Source organism: Herpailurus yagouaroundi, unplaced genomic scaffold (assembly GCF_014898765.1).
Source record: "Herpailurus yagouaroundi ecotype Mexico unplaced genomic scaffold, PumYag 214, whole genome shotgun sequence".
Taxonomy (NCBI): Eukaryota; Metazoa; Chordata; class Mammalia; order Carnivora; family Felidae; genus Herpailurus; species Herpailurus yagouaroundi.
This window is the reverse complement of record NW_024412445.1, coordinates 220,056-240,773: the sequence shown is the minus strand read 5'-3', so window position 1 is coordinate 240,773 and position 20,718 is coordinate 220,056. Positions and strand designations below refer to the sequence as shown.

At 44.3% G+C, this 20,718-nt stretch overlaps 1 protein-coding gene across 2 annotated transcripts in view; it reads right to left on the bottom strand.

Moving 5' to 3' along the window:
• Positions 1-20,718, bottom strand: part of SLC41A3 (solute carrier family 41 member 3) — a 177,758-nt gene that overhangs the window by 33,411 nt on the left and 123,629 nt on the right. Inside the window, exon 10 of one of the 2 annotated variants that reach the window (XM_040454925.1) lies at positions 4,250-4,964. The exons of the other annotated variant lie outside the window; for it this stretch is intronic. Within the exon in view, the coding sequence (XP_040310859.1) occupies positions 4,891-4,964 (74 nt within the window). The 3' untranslated portion in view covers positions 4,250-4,890. Of the gene's footprint in view, positions 1-4,249; positions 4,965-20,718 lie in introns of those variants that run through there. 2 annotated transcript variants of the gene reach the window in all.

Here is a 20,718-nt window from a genome sequence, read left to right as displayed (position 1 = left end):
TTTCTTGGAATAGCTTGAGAAGGATAGGTATTATCTCTGCTTTAAACGTCTGGTAGAACTCCCCTGGGAAGCCATCTGGTCCTGAACTCTTATTTGTTGGGAGATTTTTGATAACCGATTCAATTTCTTCGCTGGTTATGTGTCTGTTCAAGCTTTCTATTTCCTCCTGATTGAGTTTCGGAAGAGTGTGGTTGTTTAGGAATTTGTCCATTTCTTCCAGGTTGTCCAATTTGTTGGCATATAATTTTTCATAGTATTCCCTGATAATTGTTTGTATCTCTGAGGGATTGGTTGTAATAATTCCATTTTCATTCATGATTTTATCTATTTGGGTCATCTCCCTTTTCTTTTTGAGAAGCCTGGTTACAGGTTTGTCAATTTTGTTTATTTTTTCAAAAAACCAACTCTTGGTTTCGTTGATCTGCTCTACAGTTTTTTAGATCCTATATTGTTTATTTCTGCTCTGATCTTTATTATTTCTCTTCTTCTGCTGGGCTTAGGCTGCCTTTGCTGTTCTGCTTCTATTTCCTTTAGGTGTGCTGTTAGATTTTGTATTTGGGATTTTTCTTGTTTCTTGAGATAGGCCTGGATTGCAATGTATTTTCCTCTGAGGATTGCCTTCGCTGCGTCCCAAAGCGTTTGGATTGTTGTATTTTCATTTTCGTTTGTTTCCATATATTTTTTAATTTCTTCTCGAATTGCCTGGTTGACCCACTCATTCGTTAGTAGGGTGTTCTTTAACCTCCATGCTTTTGGAGGTTTTCCAGACTTTTTCCTGTGGTTGATTTCAAGCTGCATAGCATTGTGGTCTGAAAGTATGCATGGTATAATTTCAATTCTTGTATACTTATGAAGGGCTGTTTTGTGACCCAGTATATGATCTATCTTGGAGAATGTTCCATGTGCACTCGAGAAGAAAGTATATTCTGTTGCTTTGGGATGCAGAGTTCTAAATATATCTGTCAAGTCCATCTGATCCAATGTGTCATTCAGGGCCCTTGTTTCTTTATTGACTGTGTGTCTAGATGATCTATCCATTTCTGTAAGTGGGGTGTTAAAGTCCCCTGCAATTACCACATTCTTATCAATAAGGTTGCTTATGTTTATGAGTAATTGTTTTATATATTTGGGGGCTCCGGTATTCGGCGCATAGACATTTATAATTGTTAGCTCTTCCTGGTGGATAGACCCTGTTATTATTATATAATGCCCTTCTTCATCTCTTGTTACAGCCTTTAATTTAAAGTCTAGTTTGTCTGATACAAGTATGGCTACTCCAGCTTTCTTTTGGCTTCCAGTAGCATGATAAATTGTTCTCCAACCCCTCACTCTCAATCTAAAGGTGTCCTCAGATCTAAAATGAGTCTCTTGTAGACAGCAAATAGATGGGTCTTGTTTTTTTTATCCATTCTGATACCCTATGTCTTTTGGTTGGCGCATTTAATCCATTTACATTCAGTGTTATTATAGAAAGATACGGGTTTAGAGTCATTGTGATGTCTGTATGTTTTATGCTTGTAGTGATGTCTCTTGTACTTTGTCTCACAGGATCCCCCTTAGGATCTCTTGTAGGGCTGGTTTAGTGATGACAAATTCCTTCAGTTTTTGTTTGTTTGGGAAGACCTTTATCTCTCCTTCTATTCTAAATGAAAGACTTGCTGGGTAAAGGATTCTCGGCTGCATATTTTTCCTGTTTAGCACACTGAAAATATCGTGCCAATCCATTCTGGCCTGCCAAGTTTCAAAAGAGAGGTCAGTCACAAGTCTTATAGGTCTCCCTTTATATGTGAGGGCACGTTTACCCCTTGCTGCTTTCAGAATTTTCTCTTTATCCTTGTATTTTGCCAGTTTCACTATGATATGTCATGCAGAAGATTGATTCAAGTTACGTCTGAAGGGAGTTCTCTTTGCCTCTTGGATTTTAATGCCTTTTTCCTTCCCCAGTTCAGGGAAATTCTCAGCTATAATTTCTTCAGGTACCCCTTCAGCACCTTTCCCTCTCTCTTCCTCCTCTGGGATACCAAGTATGCGTATATTATTTCTTTTTAGTGTATCACTTAGTTCTCTAATTTTCCCCTCATACTCCTGGATTTTTTTTTATCTCTCTTTCTCTCAGCTTCCTCTTTTTCCATAACTTTATCTTCTAGTTCACCTATTCTCTCCTCTGCCTCTTCAATCTGAGCTGTCGTCGTTTCCATTTTGTTTTGCATTTCGTTTAAAGCGCTTTTCAGCTCCTCGTGACTGTTCCTTAGTCCCTTGATCTCTGTAGCAAGAGATTCTCTGCTGTCCTCTATACTGTTTTCAAGCCCAGAGATTAATTTTATGACTATCATTCTAAATTCACTTTCTGTTATATTATTTAAATCCTTTTTGATCAGTTCATTAGCTATTGTTATTTCCTGGAGATTCTTCTGAGGGGAATTCTTCCATTTGGTCATTTTGGATAGTCCCTGGTGTGGTGAGGACCTGCAGGGCACTTCCCCTGTGCTGTGGTGTATAACTGGAGTTGGTGGGCGGGGCCGCAGTCAGTTCTGATGTCTGCCCCCAGCCCACCGCTGGGGCCACAGTCAGACTGGTGTGTGCCTTCTCTTCCCCTCTCTTAGGGGTGGGATTCACTGTGGGGTGGCGTGGCCCATCTGGGCTACTTGCACACTGCCAGGCTTGTGGTGCTGGCGATCTGGCGTATTAGCTGGGGTGGGTAGGCAAGGTGCACGGGGGCAGGAGGGGCAGGCTTAGCTTGCTTCTCCTTAGGTGATCCACTTCAGGAGGGGCCCTGTGGCAGCGGGAGGGAGTCAGATCCACTGCCAGAGGTTTGGCTCTGCAGAAGCACAGAGTTGGGTGTTTGTACGGAGCGAGCAAGTTCCCTGGCAGGAACTGGTTCCCTCTGGGATTTTGGCTGGGGGAATGGGCGGGGCAGATGGCGCTGGCGAGCGCCTTTGTTCCCACCAAGCTTAGCTCTGTCGTCCGGGGGCTCAGCAGCTCTCCCTCCCTTTGTCCTCCAGCCTTCCCGCTTTCTGAGCAGAGCTGTTAACTTATGACCTCCCAGACGCTAAGTCACACTTGCTGTCGGAACACACTGCGTCCATCCTGCCCCTCCGCTTTTGCAAGCCAGACTCGGGGGCTCTGCTTGGCCAGCGAGCCGCCCCTCTGCCCCGGCTCCCTCCCGCCCGTCTGTGGAGCGCGCACCGCCTCGCCGCCCTTCCTACCCTCTTCCATGGGCCTCTTGTCTGCGCTTGGCTCCGGTGACTCCGTTCTGCTAATCCTCTGGCGGTTTTCTGGGTTATTTAGCCAGGTGTAGGTGGAATCTAAGTGATCAGCAGGACACACGGTGAGCCCAGCATCCTCCTACGCCGCCATCTTCTTCCCTATTTGCTATTTGCTATTTACTTTAAGGTGAGGCCTGGCAAAGTGATAGATCCTGAGGTTTAGAGTAATCATAATAAGTATCACTGTTGTTACTCATCACTCTTGTCATTGTTACCATTTTTGTAGTTAATTGTGGTTGACTGCATAAAATTTCTCTATCCACTGACAGTGTACAATTTATTGAAGACAGTGCAAGAGGGGGTTTCAGTACATGTAATTTTCTGTATCTTTCAGAATGTGAATTGCTTGCTCCAACCTGAGAAGCCCTAACCCACAACCTGAAGCAACCAGCCTTGGAGTTCCTCTCATTTTTAATCCTGATTCTAAGTTAGGAAAGCTAACTAATCACATAAAATGCCTTCTTCCAGCCAATCTGCTTCCTGCTTCCCCAGTCACAACCTCTGATCAGGCTGCACATTCCTTTTCACCCCAGAAAGCTTTCTACTTCTCCCTATGCCTTTGAGTCTCTTCCAAAAGAGCATATGGTCATGGCTGAGTCCCTTGCTATTTAGAGCAAGCTCTGAATGAACAGTGTGTGTTCTCATTTGGGTGGTCTTTACTGATGTCTAGGGAGGTTAGTAGACAGGGACTAAATAAAGCGCCCAGAATATATATGTTTTATAAGTTAACTTTTTCCCCAAATGAGTTATTTATTTATCCATACAGCTTAAAAAAAACTGAGATATAATTCACATACCACAAAATCTACTCTTTTAAAAGTGTACAATTCAGTTATTTACAGTCTATTCAGGAAGTTATGCAAACCATCACCATTGTTTAATTCCAGAACATTATCACCACCTCAAAAAGAAACCCAGGTTCAGGGCATCTAGTGTGTAGCATGGTGGTCATATTTAACAATACTCTGTTGTATACAAGAAAGTTAACTGTAAAAGTAGAGCTTTAATGTTCTCACCATAATGACAACAACAACAAAATGAGAATTATGTGAAAAAAGGATGCCTTAACTAATCTTACAGTGATAACCATTTCACAATATGTACACGTATCAAATCATCACATCGTACATCTTACACTATACAATGTTGTATGTCAACCATATTTCAGTAAAGTTGGAGTGGGGAAGAGAAACCCAGCCCTGATTAAATGATCACTTCCTTTTCCACCCCCCTCCCAACCCCTGGAAATCACCAATATGCTTTTTTTTCCCTCTATGGATTTGCCTATTCTGAATATTTTAAGTAAATGGAATAATAAAATATGTAACCATGTATGTCTGCCTTCTTTCTTATGCTTAGCACCATGTATCTAAGGCTCACCCATGTTTTAACATATACCAGTGCTTTATTACTCACCTTAATATTATATGTACATAATATTAAAAATATATATGCACACAGACATATATATATTCATGTGCCACCAAGTCCCTTATTTTTTAAATTGTGGAAAATATACATAACAAAACACTGGTCGTTGCAACACTCAAAGCCTCTGGGAGCCTGGAAAAAGGAAAGCTCTGAGCCAGAAACTCAGTCCCTGGACTAGGGAGTACGGGGGCTGTCAGTGGTGGGGGTGGTAGACACCACAGGGGGAGCTCTGCTGAGGGGGTAGGTGGTGGCAGCGGTCTGAACTAGCTGTGTGGAATAAAAACAAAGAGAAAGAATCACCAAAAGCAAGGAAAAGTGGAAAAAGTTCAAGACAAGGACAAGACATAATAGAATCAGGGCTGTGCTATTTATGAGTTGGACCTACAGAGCTTGAAATTATTTCTGAAAAATACTGAAGTTTTGGGCCCTTCACTACTTCCTCATAAGGAAGTATGCTAGAGACAACATGGCACACCGAGCATGACGGTTGACAAATCACTGTCAGTTATTTTGCAGGAATACAAATTGAGGCATTTCAGTTCCTCTGAACTTTGAGTTGAGCCTGACTTCTTTATTATTGTTTCTGTCCTTAGTCTTCATCTGAATTCTTCACTGATGGTTCTGTCCACTCACCAGACATGATTGACTCATGCAGGTGCATTAGATGGTCATTACACATTTTTTCCTCTCCTGTATCTCAATGTTACTCTCAACTGGAATATTTTAACCTGAACAATTCAGATTGGTTTGCTGTTCCCATGCTGCTTTTCAGACCAGTTTAATATCACATCATCTTCACAGCTAGTGCTCGCTCAAGTTGGCCTGTGAACTCATCTTTGTTAGGACAGTTGACACATTCAGGGCTACACAGCCTGAGAGATGTGCAGAACAGTTGCCTGTCCTGGGAAGAGTAGCCAGGTTTGGGAAATAATCCCCAGAGAGAAAACATTAGAGAACTTGGCATAGCACTGAGATAGAGATAACCAGTTCAAGAGTGGGAAAGGTCCTTGTACTAAAATCCTGGATGGCTGTTCTAGCCTCACAGAAAACAAAGAGGCAAGTGGCTTGCACTGCAGGACATTTTTTGGATAGAACAAGGGAAATTTGATGGCATGGGGTTTTTAGTAAGATGAAGTCTGGCAGTAAAGGATAGTAAAAGACACAGTGGTAGAGGGAATGAACAGTCTTTCATCCTGGGGGTTATATAATAAAAATGCCGACTCGTGATTGCCATAAACAATGTCATCTAGCTTCTGTGGTCCTACTTCTTCATCGCTAAAAGTAAAAGACTTACAGATTTAGCCATTTTTAACTATGTGAAATAGATTAGGTGTGACACCTCTTGAAAGAAGTTTCCCCTGCAAGATATGTGGCAGAATATATGTTTCAATGTAACAAAATATTATTGAAGGTCATAACTGCTACTGTGCAACTTTAGTCTTTCTCTAGAAATTTCTGCCCCTTGAATTGTGCACATTGTTATATTTTTCTTTCTTTTATGTTTCAAATAGAGTGTTTAAATTTGCCTTGCTTATCCACACAGATCCTGGAAATAAGAGCTTCGGTCCAGCAAAATTAAAAAAAAAAAACCTCAATACAGTGCCATTAAGTACTACATTCCTGCCCTGCCACAACTTGCCCCACCCACTCAAAGACAGCAGCACACTCAGAAGACAGCAGCCCAGCCCTTCTTAGGAACCCACTGTGCCACCTAACCTCTGGTTACCAGAAGGCCAGCAGGGAGCCAGTTCTGGCAGTGCTCTCCTACCCATGGGAGTACCAGGGGCTTCCAACACCCTGCTCTCACATCTGAGACTCTTCAGGCCCACCCCTGGCCTTGCTCCTGAGACTTGCCCAGATCCAGCATATTCAGGAGCAGGGTGTGGCCGGAGGCATCTGGCTGCAAAGCCCAAGGTCATTGGAGCCCTTCCTGGCCCTCATTGCAGCCCAGCCCTGGCCCTAACTGCCCCTTTTGCCCAACCCCAACTTGCCTTAACCAAACCACAACCATCATCACAACCAGAAGAACCAACAAGGCCATGCTGCCCTTCCTGGAGTCCCACGTGCCACCCACCCACCCAAACCAGGACCCAGCTAAAGCTATCCTCTCAACAGCAGCCAAAAATGAGAGCTCCAGAGGGAGGGGGGCTCTGAAGAGGAGTGCAGCTCCTGAAAAAGAGGGTGGTCATGCATGGCCTGGGTCAGGACAGGAGGCAGTGCCCTGGGGCTGGCAGTCACCTGAAGGCCCTGAGAAGTGGCATCTCTTGAGGAGGGTTCCACTCTAATTCCTGCCCAGCCTCAAAGTGCAACTGGGATATGTTTCTGTGTTTCTCTCTTTGCTTTTGAGTTTTGTCTTTATGTCAAGTGACCCTGGGCTTGCTGAGAGTGGCTTGCTGTTTCCTGAGAGCAGCTCCCTGTTTCCTGACAGCAGCAGCAATAAGAGAGACAGTAGGGCCTGAGGTCTGGATCACTCTTGTCTCCTCAAGACTGGACGGGTTTTTACTTGCTCTAGGGGGAATGTGTCTGTCCTTTGGTAAAGCAGCCCGAGTATCATGAAAAGAAGGGCTGTCTCTTCATAAGTTGGAGCCTCATCCCAGGGCTTAGATGGTTGGGGTACCAAGTGAATTGCTTGGGGCTCCCAGGATTCCATCAGGAAGAGGTTATAGGGAGCCCCTGGTTGGCCCTGGGTCTGGGTAAGGTTCAGAGAGGAAAGGCTGGGATGCTGTCTGCCCACCCAGTGGTAGGGGGACAGAGATGGCTACAGGGACTGAAGTGGGTAGGTGAAGTTTGGGGGCTGGAGGTAGGGAGGGAAAGAGGCAGGAGGTGTCTGGAGGGAGCCTCACTTGAAGTGGTGACAGCAGCAGCAGAAAAGGGTGGGAGGCATAAGCCTACAGCACCCTATTTTCCCAGGCAGTCTCCCACCCATGTTCAGGGTTGGGTAGCTGAAGTGTCTGGGAGAAAAGCCAAGTGACTCATTTTCTGTGCTAAACCTGAACTTCTTGCCCTTCTCTTACTCCTTCATGCATTGCTCCACCCAGGCCCTCCTTAAACACTGGTCATACTTCTGGCTTCTGCTCTGTGGATGACACTAACAGGACAGGGTGGAACCACAGTTTCAGCTTCGCAGTGACCAGTGCAGGTGCCTGGCCAGCCCTGCCTCTGATACCACATCTGGCGCAGCATCACTGTGAGGTGGCCACTGGCAGATTCACTTAGGGCTAGGAACTGAGGCTGCAAAGGCCCAAATGACTTGCCTAAGGCCAGTAGAAGGATTAAAACCTAGGTGTGGTGACCCCTAAAGCTGTCTCTAAAGAACAGACCATCTACTACAGAAACGGGTTGTGGAAGAGTAAATGGGTCATTGTGGGGTGGGGGTTGGCTCTTGCCTGGATTGGTCTGTTTCCTCACTTCCTTCCTACTGCCTGGAAGCCCTGTACTTCCATCTCCTTGTAAACATCCTGCACTTTCCTATTGTCCTGTCCAGTCTGAGATAGAACAGAGGGATCTCTGTCTCTGGAGTGAAGATTAAGTTTATTATTCAGATGTAGAGTCATGTAAAAGGCTAACAAAATTAAAATTGAACATAAAAATCATGTAGAATGCTAATGGTTTGGATGAGGTGAAGATGGCAGGAGGTCTCTCAGACTCCTGCTAGTGATTGGGGCTTGGTTCAGGAGGGAGGGAGAAGGGAAAAGAATCTCACCTTTGGTGAACTTGACCCACATAGAGCCTCTGTTTAAAAATTTCATCTATTCAGTGTTTTATCCATAATCACATTTTTCTGAGCCCCTTTCCACATCTGGCCCAGAGTCCTCATAGAGCACACAGGCTGGAGACATCATCAGAGTGTAAACACAGCACTTGGACCTACACAACCTTCCTGACATGCAGCTTTTGATTGCCAAGGTAGCCATTTCAAAGATATCCATTGTAAAATACACCCATTGCCAGCTGTTTGACACAGCTACTGGGGAAACAGCTAGATGAGAAACCAGGTCACCGCAACTATGAAATTCCCCTTTTATTAAGCCCTGGATAACTGACCACTTGAGTGACTCCCTTCTTATACTTTAATCCCTATAATTTTCCAATAAAGAGTGAACCTTGAAACCCTAGACACCCCTCCTGAGACTTCAATAAAGGCACACTCCCAAGTCTGCTTTTCTCTCCCTACCTGAGACCCTAATGTGTGGCCCTTGGGTGTGCTGTGTACCCTCCAGGACCTGTGAGTATTTTTTTTTTCAAAGTTCTTTGGTGGTTGTTGCTGTGGTGCATCTTGCAATCATAATAAGAACCACAAGGGCCAGTCCAGCCTCAACAGTGGCTCTGGATGGGGAAATGCCTGTGGGTGTTCATCACAAGTAGTACATGCCCAGGTGAGTGCCTCAGGCACTCCTAACTGATAGCATCACTATCAATTGACTGAGACTGACACTAAACAGACTAAGGGACCCAAGTGAGACCATAGAGGCCTGCGAGCGAGGCCCAAGATGGTCTTCATGAAGGAAGTGCCATCTGAGTTGGGTCTACAAGATGAGCCAGGGGCAGCCACTGAGCTGGAACAAAAACATGACAAATGGATGAACAAATGAATGAACGAATGAATGGCTATCCATCTAGCAGAGAATGAAGCAGGGAAGCTCACCCATGCTGAGGGCTGAAACACAGTGCACACTGGGTGTGTTAGTCCATTCAGGTTGCTATAACAAAATACAGCAGACTGGATAACTTAGAAAAAGCAACCCTATTTGGAGGCTGAAAGTCAAGATCATGGTACCAGCATGGTTGGGTAAGGGACCTTTTCCTGGTTCATATCTGGTAGCTTCTTGCTATGTCTTCTCAAGGTGGAAGAGACTAGGTGTCTGTGTGGAGTCTTTTTATAGAAGCAAGAGTCTCATTCATGAAAGCTCTGGCCTCATTACCTAAACACGTTCCAAGGACCCCAGCTTCTAAAAATTTCACATTGGGCATTAGGATTTCAACATGTGAATTTGGAGCAGGGGAGGGGACAGGGAATAAACATTCAGATCATAGCACAGACAGAATGGTGGTGAGGCCTATGGTGTAATGCCTGCCTCACTCACTTAGGGAAAGAATGTGGCACTGATGCTTTGGAGTGGAGACAGTGAACATAGCATGTTAGAAGGGGTATGTGCTACAGAGGAAAGATGGGGACTCAGGAAGCTTATAAGTGGGCTGGAGTGGACAGGAGGGGGCTAGGAACAGCAGGAGCAGGGGACAGTCATGTTGAAGAGATTGCATAGGACATCGTGCCCACTGTGAGGACTTTTCCTCCAGGTGGGGCAGCTTGTGCTGAGCAGGGGTGGGGCTCTGAATGCCCTGAAGGTATGAAGTGGGTAATAGCTAGGGAGACTTGGGGTGGGGGAGGCTGTCACTACAGATTGTGTAGGCAGGGAAGCCTTCTCTTAGGAAGTGACATGTGAGCTGATATGTATCTCTTGTATGGACCATGTTTCTAGCTTGCTAAATGTGGTGTTTTAGCATGTGCATCTGCCTACATGTGTACACTGGACACGCCTTGTTGTAAACAACCCATTGGTATGTCTGAGTCACTTCATCTAGGCGTCCAGCCTTCCTGCTCACCATTTCAACTTAGAGGAATCATTCTCCAAGGGGTTTCCTTTTCAAATACAAACCAATCCATCCAGTGTCCACAAGTCCAACCACTTCATCTATCAGACTCTCACACTTGGGGCCATTATCCAACTGCCCTAATAATGCTAGGGCCATGTACCAGAAAACTAGGGACGACCTCTATGTTCCAGAGTCCTGAAAGTATTCAAGCCAGCCAGTCCTAAGCCTGCTTACCTTTTCTACCTGTTCCTTTCTAAGGAAACTACAATAAGGAACTTTCTCACGTTTTCCCACCCACTCCCTCTGCCTCCTGACCATCATGGCACATGTGGCCCTGTACGGTGTGATTTGCCCCCTCCTCTGGGAGCTCTGAGTAAAAACTGTCTTTTCAATAAAAGACCACATCCTGATATGTTTACCTTACTATAAAACATTTATGAATACACTATATTTTAAAATAGTGAATGACAAGAGACCTCCTAGGCAGTTTGAAGAGTGGGCAAACGAGTAAACTATACATCTTTTCATAATATTCTCACGTTTAATACCTTAAAATATATTAGAGTTCCTTTCCCCCATAAAATTTCAGACTTCATAAGAGTGGAGGGCATATAGGAAATTATATGGATCAGACCAGGCATCTGGAGAAGAGACTGGGAATGCACAAGTGATAGAAGAAAGAACAAGATGAATCCCCCTGGAAGATAATAGCTCCAGACTTGTTTATTTGGGAACATCAATCTTCCAGAGAATTTCCAGAGAAGTGCCTGGAGAGGGGATGGCTGGAGCCGAACTTGGCTGTTCACCCTATGGATGGAAGGGCTGAGAATTTCTGAGGGCTGTGGTTCTAGCAGCAGCCTGGCCCAAAGGAACCACACAGAAAACTTCCCCAAGACTGCTGTCCTGGTTAGGATAAGGTTCAGCTGCTGTCAAAGAGGTCCCTCGCATGAGTTTGCATCTCTCTCCTGCTTGGTCTAGAGGCAGACAGTCCAGGGCTGGCCTGGTAGGGCTGCCCCAGGAACCCCTCTCCCTGAAGCCCTGTCATCCCAGAGGAGTTGCCTTTGTCCACACAGGCCAGGATGGAGCTCACATCCCAGCAGCAGGACAGGGAGAGAAGCAGAAAGTGCCTGATTCTCTCTGCTAGGAGACATCCCAGAAGTACAAATCACTTTGCTTCCCATCCAGGGGGGAAATCCTGGTCACACAACTAGCCCTGCCACAGAGGATGCTGGGAAATTTATAGCCTGGGCAGCCATATGCGCAGTTCAAAGTCAGGTGTCTGGTTACTTGCAGTAGTGGATAATGCCACCAGGAGCCACATGGACATGTCTGCCACATCCCTTTAAAAAACGTTCCCTCCCACCACCCAACGACTCCATATCCCAAGTTCATGTTTTATAAGAGATTGTCCATGAAATAAATTGGATTAATTCATAATTCAAGAACCAGCTGAAAATCATAGGCCAGTGGATGCTTTTCATTAGATTTGCTAGCAAATTGCTAGTGTAATCCCATTACGAACTCTGAAGCTTTTTGGCTGGCAAAGGTGACAGGGCCAGAGAGTGGGAGGATAATAGCAAAGTACCAAGTGATAAGATAAGAACCACATGGTCCTGTCAATAGATGCAGAAAAAACATTTGACAAAATACAGCATCCTTTCTTGATGAAAACCCTCAAGAAAGTCGGGATAGAAGGAACATACTTAAACATCACAGAAGCCATTTCTGAAAAACCCACAGCTAATATCATCCTCCATGGGGAAAAACTGAGAGCTTTCCCCTTAGATCAGGAACACTACTGGGATGTCCACTCTCACCTCTATTGTTTAACATAGTATTGGAAGTCCTAGCATCAGCAATCCAGACAACAAAATGAAATAAGAGACATCAAAATTGGCAAAGATGAAGTCAAACTTTCACTTTTCGCAGATGAAATGATACTCTACATGGAAAACCTGACAGACTCCACCAAAAGTCTGCTAGAACTGATACATGAGTTCAGCAAGGTCGCAGGGTACAAAATTAATGTACAGAAATTGGTTGAATTTTTATACACCAATAATGAAGCAACAGAAAGAGAAATAAAGAAACATCCCATTCACAATTGCACCAAGAACCATAAAATACCTAGGAATAAACCTAACCAAAGATGTAAAAGTTCTATATGCTGAAAACTATAGAAAGCTTATGAAGGAAATTGAAGATGATAAAATGAAATGGAAAAACATTCCATGCTCATGGATTGGAAGAATAAATATTGTTAAAATGTCAATAATACCCAAAGCAACTACACATTCAATGCAATACCAATCAAAATTGCACCAGCATTCTTCTCAAAGCTAGAACAAACATTCCTAAAATTTGAATGGAACCACAAAAGACCCTGAATAGCCAAAGTAATATTGAAGAAGAAAACCAAAATGGCAGGCATCACAATCCCAGACTTTAGTCTCTACTACAAAGCTGTAATCATCAAGACAGTATCGTATTGGCACAAAAACAAACACACAGACTAATGGAATAGAATAGAGACCCTAGAATTGGACCCACAAATGTATGGCTAACTAATCTTTGACAAAGCAGGAAAGAGTACCCAATGGAAGAAAACACAGTCTCTTTAACAAATTGTGCTGGGAGAACTGGACAGCAACATGCAGAAGAATGAAACTAGACCACTTTCTTACATCATACATACAAATAAACTCAAAATGGATGAAGGATATGAATGTGAGACAGGAAACCATCAAAACCCTAGAGGAGAAAGCAGGGAAAAAAACCTCTTTTACCTCAGCTGCAGCAATTTCTTGACACATATCCAAAGGCAAGGGAATTAAAAACAAAAATGAACTATTGGGATCTCATCAAGATACAAACTTCTTCACTGCAAGGGAATCAATACAACTAAAAGGCAACTGACAGAATGGGAAAAGATATTTGCAAATGACACATCGAATAAAGGGCTAGTATCTAACATCTATAAAGAACTCACCAAATTCCACACCCAAAAAACAAATAATCTAGTGAAGAAATGGGCAGAAGACATGAATAGACACTTTTCCAAAGAAGATATCCAGATGGCCAACAGAGACATGAAAAGATGCTCAAAGTCACTCATCATCAGGGAAATACAAATCAAAACTACAGTGAGATATCACCCGACACCAGTCAGAGTAGCTAAAATGAACAAATCAAGAGACTATAGATGCTGGAGAGGATGTGGAGAAATAGGAACCCTCTTGCATTGCTGGTGGGACTGCAAACTGGTGCAGCCACTCTGGAAAACAGTGTGGAGGTCTCTTAAAAAATTAAAAATAGAACTACCCTATGACCCAGAAATAGCACAGCTAGGAATCTACCCAAAGGATACAGGAATGCTGATGCATAGGGGCACATGTACCCCAATGTTTACATCAGCAGTATCAACAATAGCCAAAGTATGGAAAGAGCACAAATGTCCATCGATGGATGAATGGATAAAGAAGATGTGGTTTATATATAAGATGGAATACTACTTGGCAATGAGAAAGAATGAAATCTGGCCATTTGAAGCAATGTGGATGGAACTGGAGGGTATTATGCCCTCCAGGGTGAAATAAGCCAGGCAGAGAAAGACAGATACTATATGTTTTCACTTATATGTGGATCTTGAGAAACTTAACAGAAGACCATGGGGGGAGGGGAAGAGGGAAAAAAAAAGTTACAGATTAGGAGGGAGGCAAACCATAATAGACTCTTAAGGACTGAGAACAAGCTTAGAGTAGATGGGGGGTGTGGGAGAGGGGAAAGTTGGTGATGGGCAGGGAGGAGGTCACTTGTTGGGATGAGCAGTGGGTATTGTATAGAAACCAATTTGACAACAAATTATACTTAAAAATAAAAATAAATAAATAAAAGTTTCTCCATTAAAAAAAGACTTACATGTAAGTCAAGAAACCACAAATCTCCTAGAAGAAAACATAAACAGTAAGCTCTTGAACATCAATCTGAACAGTATGTATGTATGTATGTATGTATGTATGTATGTATGTATGTATTTTGGATCTGCCTCCTCACACAAGGGAAACAGAAGCAAAAAATGAACACCCTTGATGACATCAAACTAAAAAGTTTTGCACAGCAAAGGAAACCAATAATGAAATGAAAAGGCAACACACTGAATGGAAGAAGATATTTGCAAATGTTGCAAATACGGGAGTTAACATCCAAAATAGATAAAGAACTCACTCACACAACTCAATAAAAAGTAAACAATCCAGGGGCGCCTGGGTGGCGCAGTCGGTTGAGCGTCCGACTTCAGCCAGGTCGCGATCTCGCGGTCCGTGAGTTCGAGCCCCGCGTCAGGCTCTGGGCTGATGGCTCAGAGCCTGGAGCCTGTTTCTGATTCTGTGTCTCCCTCTCTCTCTGCCCCTCCCCCATTCGTGCTCTGTCTCTCTCTGTCCCAAAAATAAATAAAAATGTTAAAAAAAAAAAAAAGTAAACAATCCAGGGGCGCCTGAGTGGCTCATTCAGTTGAGCATCAGACTTTGATCAGGTCATGATCTCGCGGTCTGTGAGTTTGAGCCCCATGTCGGGCTCTGTGCTGACAGCTCAGAGCCTGGAGTCTGTTTCAGATTCTGTGTCTCCCTCTTTCTCTGCCCCTCCCCACTCATGCTCTGTTTCTCTCTCTCTCTCTCTGTCAAACATAAACATTAAAAAAAGTAAACAATCCAACTTAAAAATGAGCACAGCATCTGAATAGATATTTTTCCAAAGAAGACATACTCATGACCAACATGAAAGATGAAAAGATGGTCAATATCATCAGAGAAATGCAAATCAAATGCACAATGAAATATCACCTCATACCTGTCAGAATGGCTATTATCAAAAAAGATAAGAAAGAGCAGGTATTGGCGAAGATATGGAGAAAAGGGAATGCTCATGCGCTGTTGGTGGGAATGTAAATTGGTGCAGCCACTGTGGAAAACAGTGTGATGGTTCCTCAAAAAAATTAAAAATAGAACTACCATACAATCCATCAATTACACTCTTGGGTATTTATTCTAAGAAAACAAAAATACTACTTCCAAGAGATCTATGTCTCCCAATGTTTATTGCAGCATTATTGACAACAGCCAAGATATGAAAGCAACCCAACTGTCCATCAATAGATGAATGGATAAAGAAGAATGTAATATACATATACACAATGAAGTATTACTTTAAAAAAGAATGAAATCTTTCCATTTGTGACAAATGGGTGGATCTGGAGGACATTATGCCAAGCCGAATAAATCAGTGAAAGACATACCATATGATTTCACTTATATGTGGAATTTCTAAAAAATGAAACAAATAAAACAGAATCTGATTCATAGACACAGAGAATAATCTGGTGGTTGACAGAGGGGAGAGGATGGTCGTAGACAAAATGGGAAAAGGGTTATCTTCCAGTTACAAAGGTACAAACTCCCAGTTATAAAATAAATAAGACGTGGGGATGCAACATACATAATGAGGAATATAGTTAATAATGCGTAACAACTCTGTATGGTGACAGAGGGTAGGTAGTGTTACCATGGTGTTAATTTTGCGTGTATATAAATGTTAAACTACATTTTGTACATTTGAAACTCATATAATATTGTATGTTAACTATACTTCAATAAAAGAATAAAATACACAATTATAAAATAATCAAAGATGCTGACAAAGATTAATGTACAAAATGTTCACTGTGGTGTGTACAATGGCCCAAAATTAGAAGCAATTTAAATGCCTTATCAATAAGATAATCAGGTATGTATTGTACTATATAATAATTACCATACTGCTTAAAAATCATGTTTCTGAAGAAGCTTTGGCACTGTGGGGAGATACAATGAGCTTAGAAATGAGCTTTCTAATGAGGCCTGCTAAACTTCCTAGGTCCCAAAGGGGACTCTCAGTTTGTTCAACAAATCTTATTTCTGCCCCCATCTTCACTCTAAGTAAAAACTACCACTGTCTTCACAGTTTGAGTCAATAATCTAAAAATTGTTCTTGATTGTTTTCTTCCTCTGTCACTGGATAGTCATTTCCTAGGCCAGTTTTGCAGAAACTACCTTTTAAGACCTCCAGGCCACCCTCTCCTTCCTCCTCTAGTCCCCTTCTCTCCCATCCCCTCCACTTCTCCATTCCTCTGTGCCTTGCCCTCCCTAACCCCCAAATTCCCAGTACACTAGGTCTCCTTTTTCAGATGACCACAGTGACCTACTTCTCTTAGGGAGGGGCCCTGGCTCCCACTCTCCCACCCAGAGTCCACAGCAGCCAGATGTGTCTTGCCCAATGGAAGTCGACTATATCAATCCCTGCCGGACCCCCGGCAGGAGTGGATCCCCTGCTCTTCAGAACAAAACCCAAACCCTTTCCTGTGAAACTAAGCTTTGACTAATGAGAGAGATCAGTGGAAACCACTGGCTCAGCAGCCAGGCCCACAGCTCACAGAAGGAGAAAGTTTTATTAGCAGAGCACTTCACCATCAGAGCTGATTGCTTTCCAGGCCCTGAGCTGTGGGATGTTCATTTTTAGAGACACATAGCAAAATGCACCAGTGGGTTGGTCCTATACACAAAGGGTGCTAGTCAAATCCCTCCCTCCCTACTCTCACTCTCTATCTCTGATCCGATTAACCTAACACTCCAGCTTCCTTCTGTCTAGAATGCCCCTTCTCCATTTCTTGTGTCAAACCCATACACCTGGGGCCTACTAGACACCACCTCCTTCAGGAAGCCACCCTGATACCTCAAGCAGTAGATGAACATATGCTGTGCTTTGAATATCCTTCCCCTTGCACCTATGAACAGGTGACTGTACTGTAGTTATGTCCCTGCCTTGTCTTCCCAACTGGCCCATGAATTCTTCAGGTGGGATCTATGTGTGGTTCATCTTGGGGGGGAGCCCAATGTCATTTGGCTGAATGTCCAGCATATGGGCTTCTCAGAGAGGAAGCCACATAGGCAAAGTATCTGTGGGAAAGTGAATGATTCAGTGTGTGCAAGTGCAGGGTGATGGTGAAAAGGTCTTCATGGGGACAGGTAGGAGAGTCCTAAAAGCCCACTAAATGACTGGGACTTGCCCTGAAGGGGAGAAGAGCCATGGATGGATTCTAAGGAGAGCAAAACTGGTTGACCACACATTGAATTGTCCATCATAAAGAAAACCCAAACTCGGTGGGGGGAGCCACAAGACCCCCACCCTGTCCCTAGTACTTTTTCTTGCTTCCCCTGGCCCTGCTGTAAGGGGGGATGGAGCATCTTCTCTGGTCAGATGCAAGGACCATCCCTGGGCAGGGTCACAGCATGTTGAAAAACTGCACACAGTGCAGCTGGGCATCACCAAAGCAGTCAGGGGACCTCTTGGAGATTCCTCGTGTTTCTTAGAAGCCCACAGGGTAGCTCCCTGATAGCTATCTGAAACCACAAATTCACTGCCAAAAAAATGTAAATACCTGTTTTCTGGAAACCAGGCTTTTACAGCCACCTTTCTGGCATCCCCTACATCCCTCCAAGCTGCTGTCTCTTACCATAAATCCCCCAGAATGTCTGGATCCTCATGGAGTGCCCCTTTCAACTTTGAATTGGATAAACAGCCAATACTTCAGGCCTCTTAGAAGGACTGCTCCATGCTACTGTTATAAAAAGGAAAAGCCATCACAGTGGAGAGATCCAACTACTGCATTACAGTCAGGAAACTCAGTTGCAAGCTTCAGTGACCCCTAAGCCACTTTTGGGCCCACCCCCACACCACTTCTGACTCCCACACAGGCTGGTTCATAGGACTTTGTTACCCTGTTGTGAACTCTTGGTCACAATTACCACAGGCACAGGACCCAAATGCTCCCCTTGGTCCTTCTGAAAATGTTGGGCAATGTTAGTGTAGGAAGGTAATACACAATCTCTGCATTTCTGCCCTGCAATCCTCTCGTGATAATTCCCTTAAATCATTTTTCCATTTAGTTGTTCTGGTGACTTCCCAAGTACTACATCACTATACACTCCTCCCACTGGGGCATGCCTCAGCCCTAATTCTGTGTGGGGAGGATGCAAAACAGTATCTGTGATACATCTTTCTGGAGCTTTTATTACAGGATTTGGTAGAACTTCCCCCCTTTTCCTAAACATGGAAGAAAAGACAGAGAAGAGCAGGGGAGGGGAGAAGTGTTCCAAGAAAAAACCCAGTCACGATGGGGACAGAGGGATGAACCTGCAACTAGAGTGACCTCTCCTCTTGTGGGCCATAGATATGGGATACCCTCTTGATTTGAATCCCATGCAGAGAACTCCAGAGCAGTTTGCAAGCCTCTGTCCATGGAACCAAGTTCTCTTGTCTAAGCGCCCTTGCACACCCAGCGTGTACTTCTTGTACCCCTTCCAGCCTCTGACCAATCTCCTGTACCATGTCGCCAGACTCCCTGGAGCTCAGCATCTTTTTTTCTTTCCATTTAAAATGTATAGAGTATGGCTCGACCTCCCCAGTATTTGATCCCTGCCTTGGCCATCCCCCATGAGAGATTAAACTGACTTAACTTTATTTTGCTTGCCATTCTGGTTCTTGCTTGGCAGCCTAAAACACAAGTGTCTTAGAATAAGATATGAGGAACATGATGGCCACTCCATGCCAGCCCTGGCTCTGGCCAAAGGAGGAGGCTGGGGTCATACCATCAAGCTGCCTGGTGTGGAGGAGTTTCGTTTTGAGAACACAGTCCAGGGCTTTATTACTGCTGCTAGTGCCTTGGGTGGAGGAGGTACCAGGGCCACACTGGGGGCTGAACTGGAGGCAGAGGATGCTCCAGGGCCACACTGAGATGCTGTGCTGGAGATGGGGGTCTTTCACTTCAGGCTGGGTGGGGAATGGCAGGCACTATGTGCTTCTGCTCTGTCTCCTGGTCCCCTTCAGGCCTCTGTGTTTCTTTACTGAACAACCAGGCAGGTATAGCTGGCTCATGCCAGCAGCATTTTCTACTGCCTCTGACACCTGCTGAGCCTCCTGGGTTTGGGAATGATTGCAGCTGTTGGAGTCAGCAGAAGGGGAGGGCGTTGCTGTGATGGCATGGCCCTCCATCTTGGGTTTCTCAGAACTCAAAATCCAGGAGGTGGCCATACCACTGTTAAACTTCCAGGCTGTTGATGGGTCCTAGATCTGGTCCCACACATAGCCCATGTTCATTATCACTTGAGTCACCTGGGGGTCCTTGGTGTCATGGAGTGGCTCATTGTGAGGCCTGAGTTCCTTCTCCTGCACCACATTATGGATCTCTCATAATATCTTCTAACATTCTTCTGTCACTGGGGTTGAGGACCATCAGTTTTCTCAAGAGGTTTTCACATTCAAGAGGGAAGAATTTTGGATATGGTATTGTCTCCTCAGGATCTGCTTCCATAGCTGCCAGAAGTCCTCTCCCACAAAAGGCAGGGGCACCAGTGACCATGGTGACAGACTGGTTCCCAGGATCCACACATCCATCACAGGGCCAGAAGAGTTCTGAGGGAGCATAAGTTGGGGGGTGGGGGCTGCCACAGTAGACGTTCAGCTTATGGCTGATGGTGAACGCATTGCTGAGGCCAAAGTCTACAATTTTTATGATCAGGTTAACACCAAAAAGTAGGCTCTCCAGCTTCAGGTCCCTGAAGGCTGATGACACTGGCAGTACTGCACAGTGCATACTAGCTGCTATAATTTGCCTTGAGACTCTTTCTCTGTCATGCAGCCATGGCCCAGTAAATAACCAAATATATCACCCCCACTAATGTACTCTGAGATGAGGAAGAGTGTTTCTGTACTGTCAGTCACCTGGAGCATTTTTATGATATTGGTGTGATCCCAGCCCTTCATGCTATGGACTTCACAGAAAAGTCTTAGGAAGCTGGAGGAGGTCTGCTGACTCTTGTTAATGACCTTACTGAAGGAAGACAGCATTTGTGACATTTACCCCAATAAGATCATCAGCACAGTCTTCTTCAGCAGCCTCAGAGGCCAAATGACAGTGGGTTGATCTATTCAAAATGTTGGGGAAAAAATGCCAACCAACAATCCTACTCTGGCAAAACTGTCTTTCAAAAATGAGAGAGAGATTGTTGATTCATTATATTATACATCTTAAACTAACATAACATCATATGTTTATAAAAGTTCAGAAAGAAAGAGAAAGAGAAAGGGAAGGGAAGGAAGGAGGAAGGGGAGGAAGGGACAAAGGGAGGAAGGGAGGGAGGGAGGGGGTCAAGGAAGGAATGGGAAGGGGAGAAAGGAAAGGAAAGGAAAGGAAAGGAAAGGAAAGGAAAGGAAAGGAAAGGAAAGGAGGAAGGGAAGGAAGGGGAAGAAGGGAAGGAAGGGAACGGAAGGGAAGGGACCAACAGAAAGGATTTGGAGGGAAGAATGGAATGGAAGAAAGGATGGGAGGGAGGGAGGG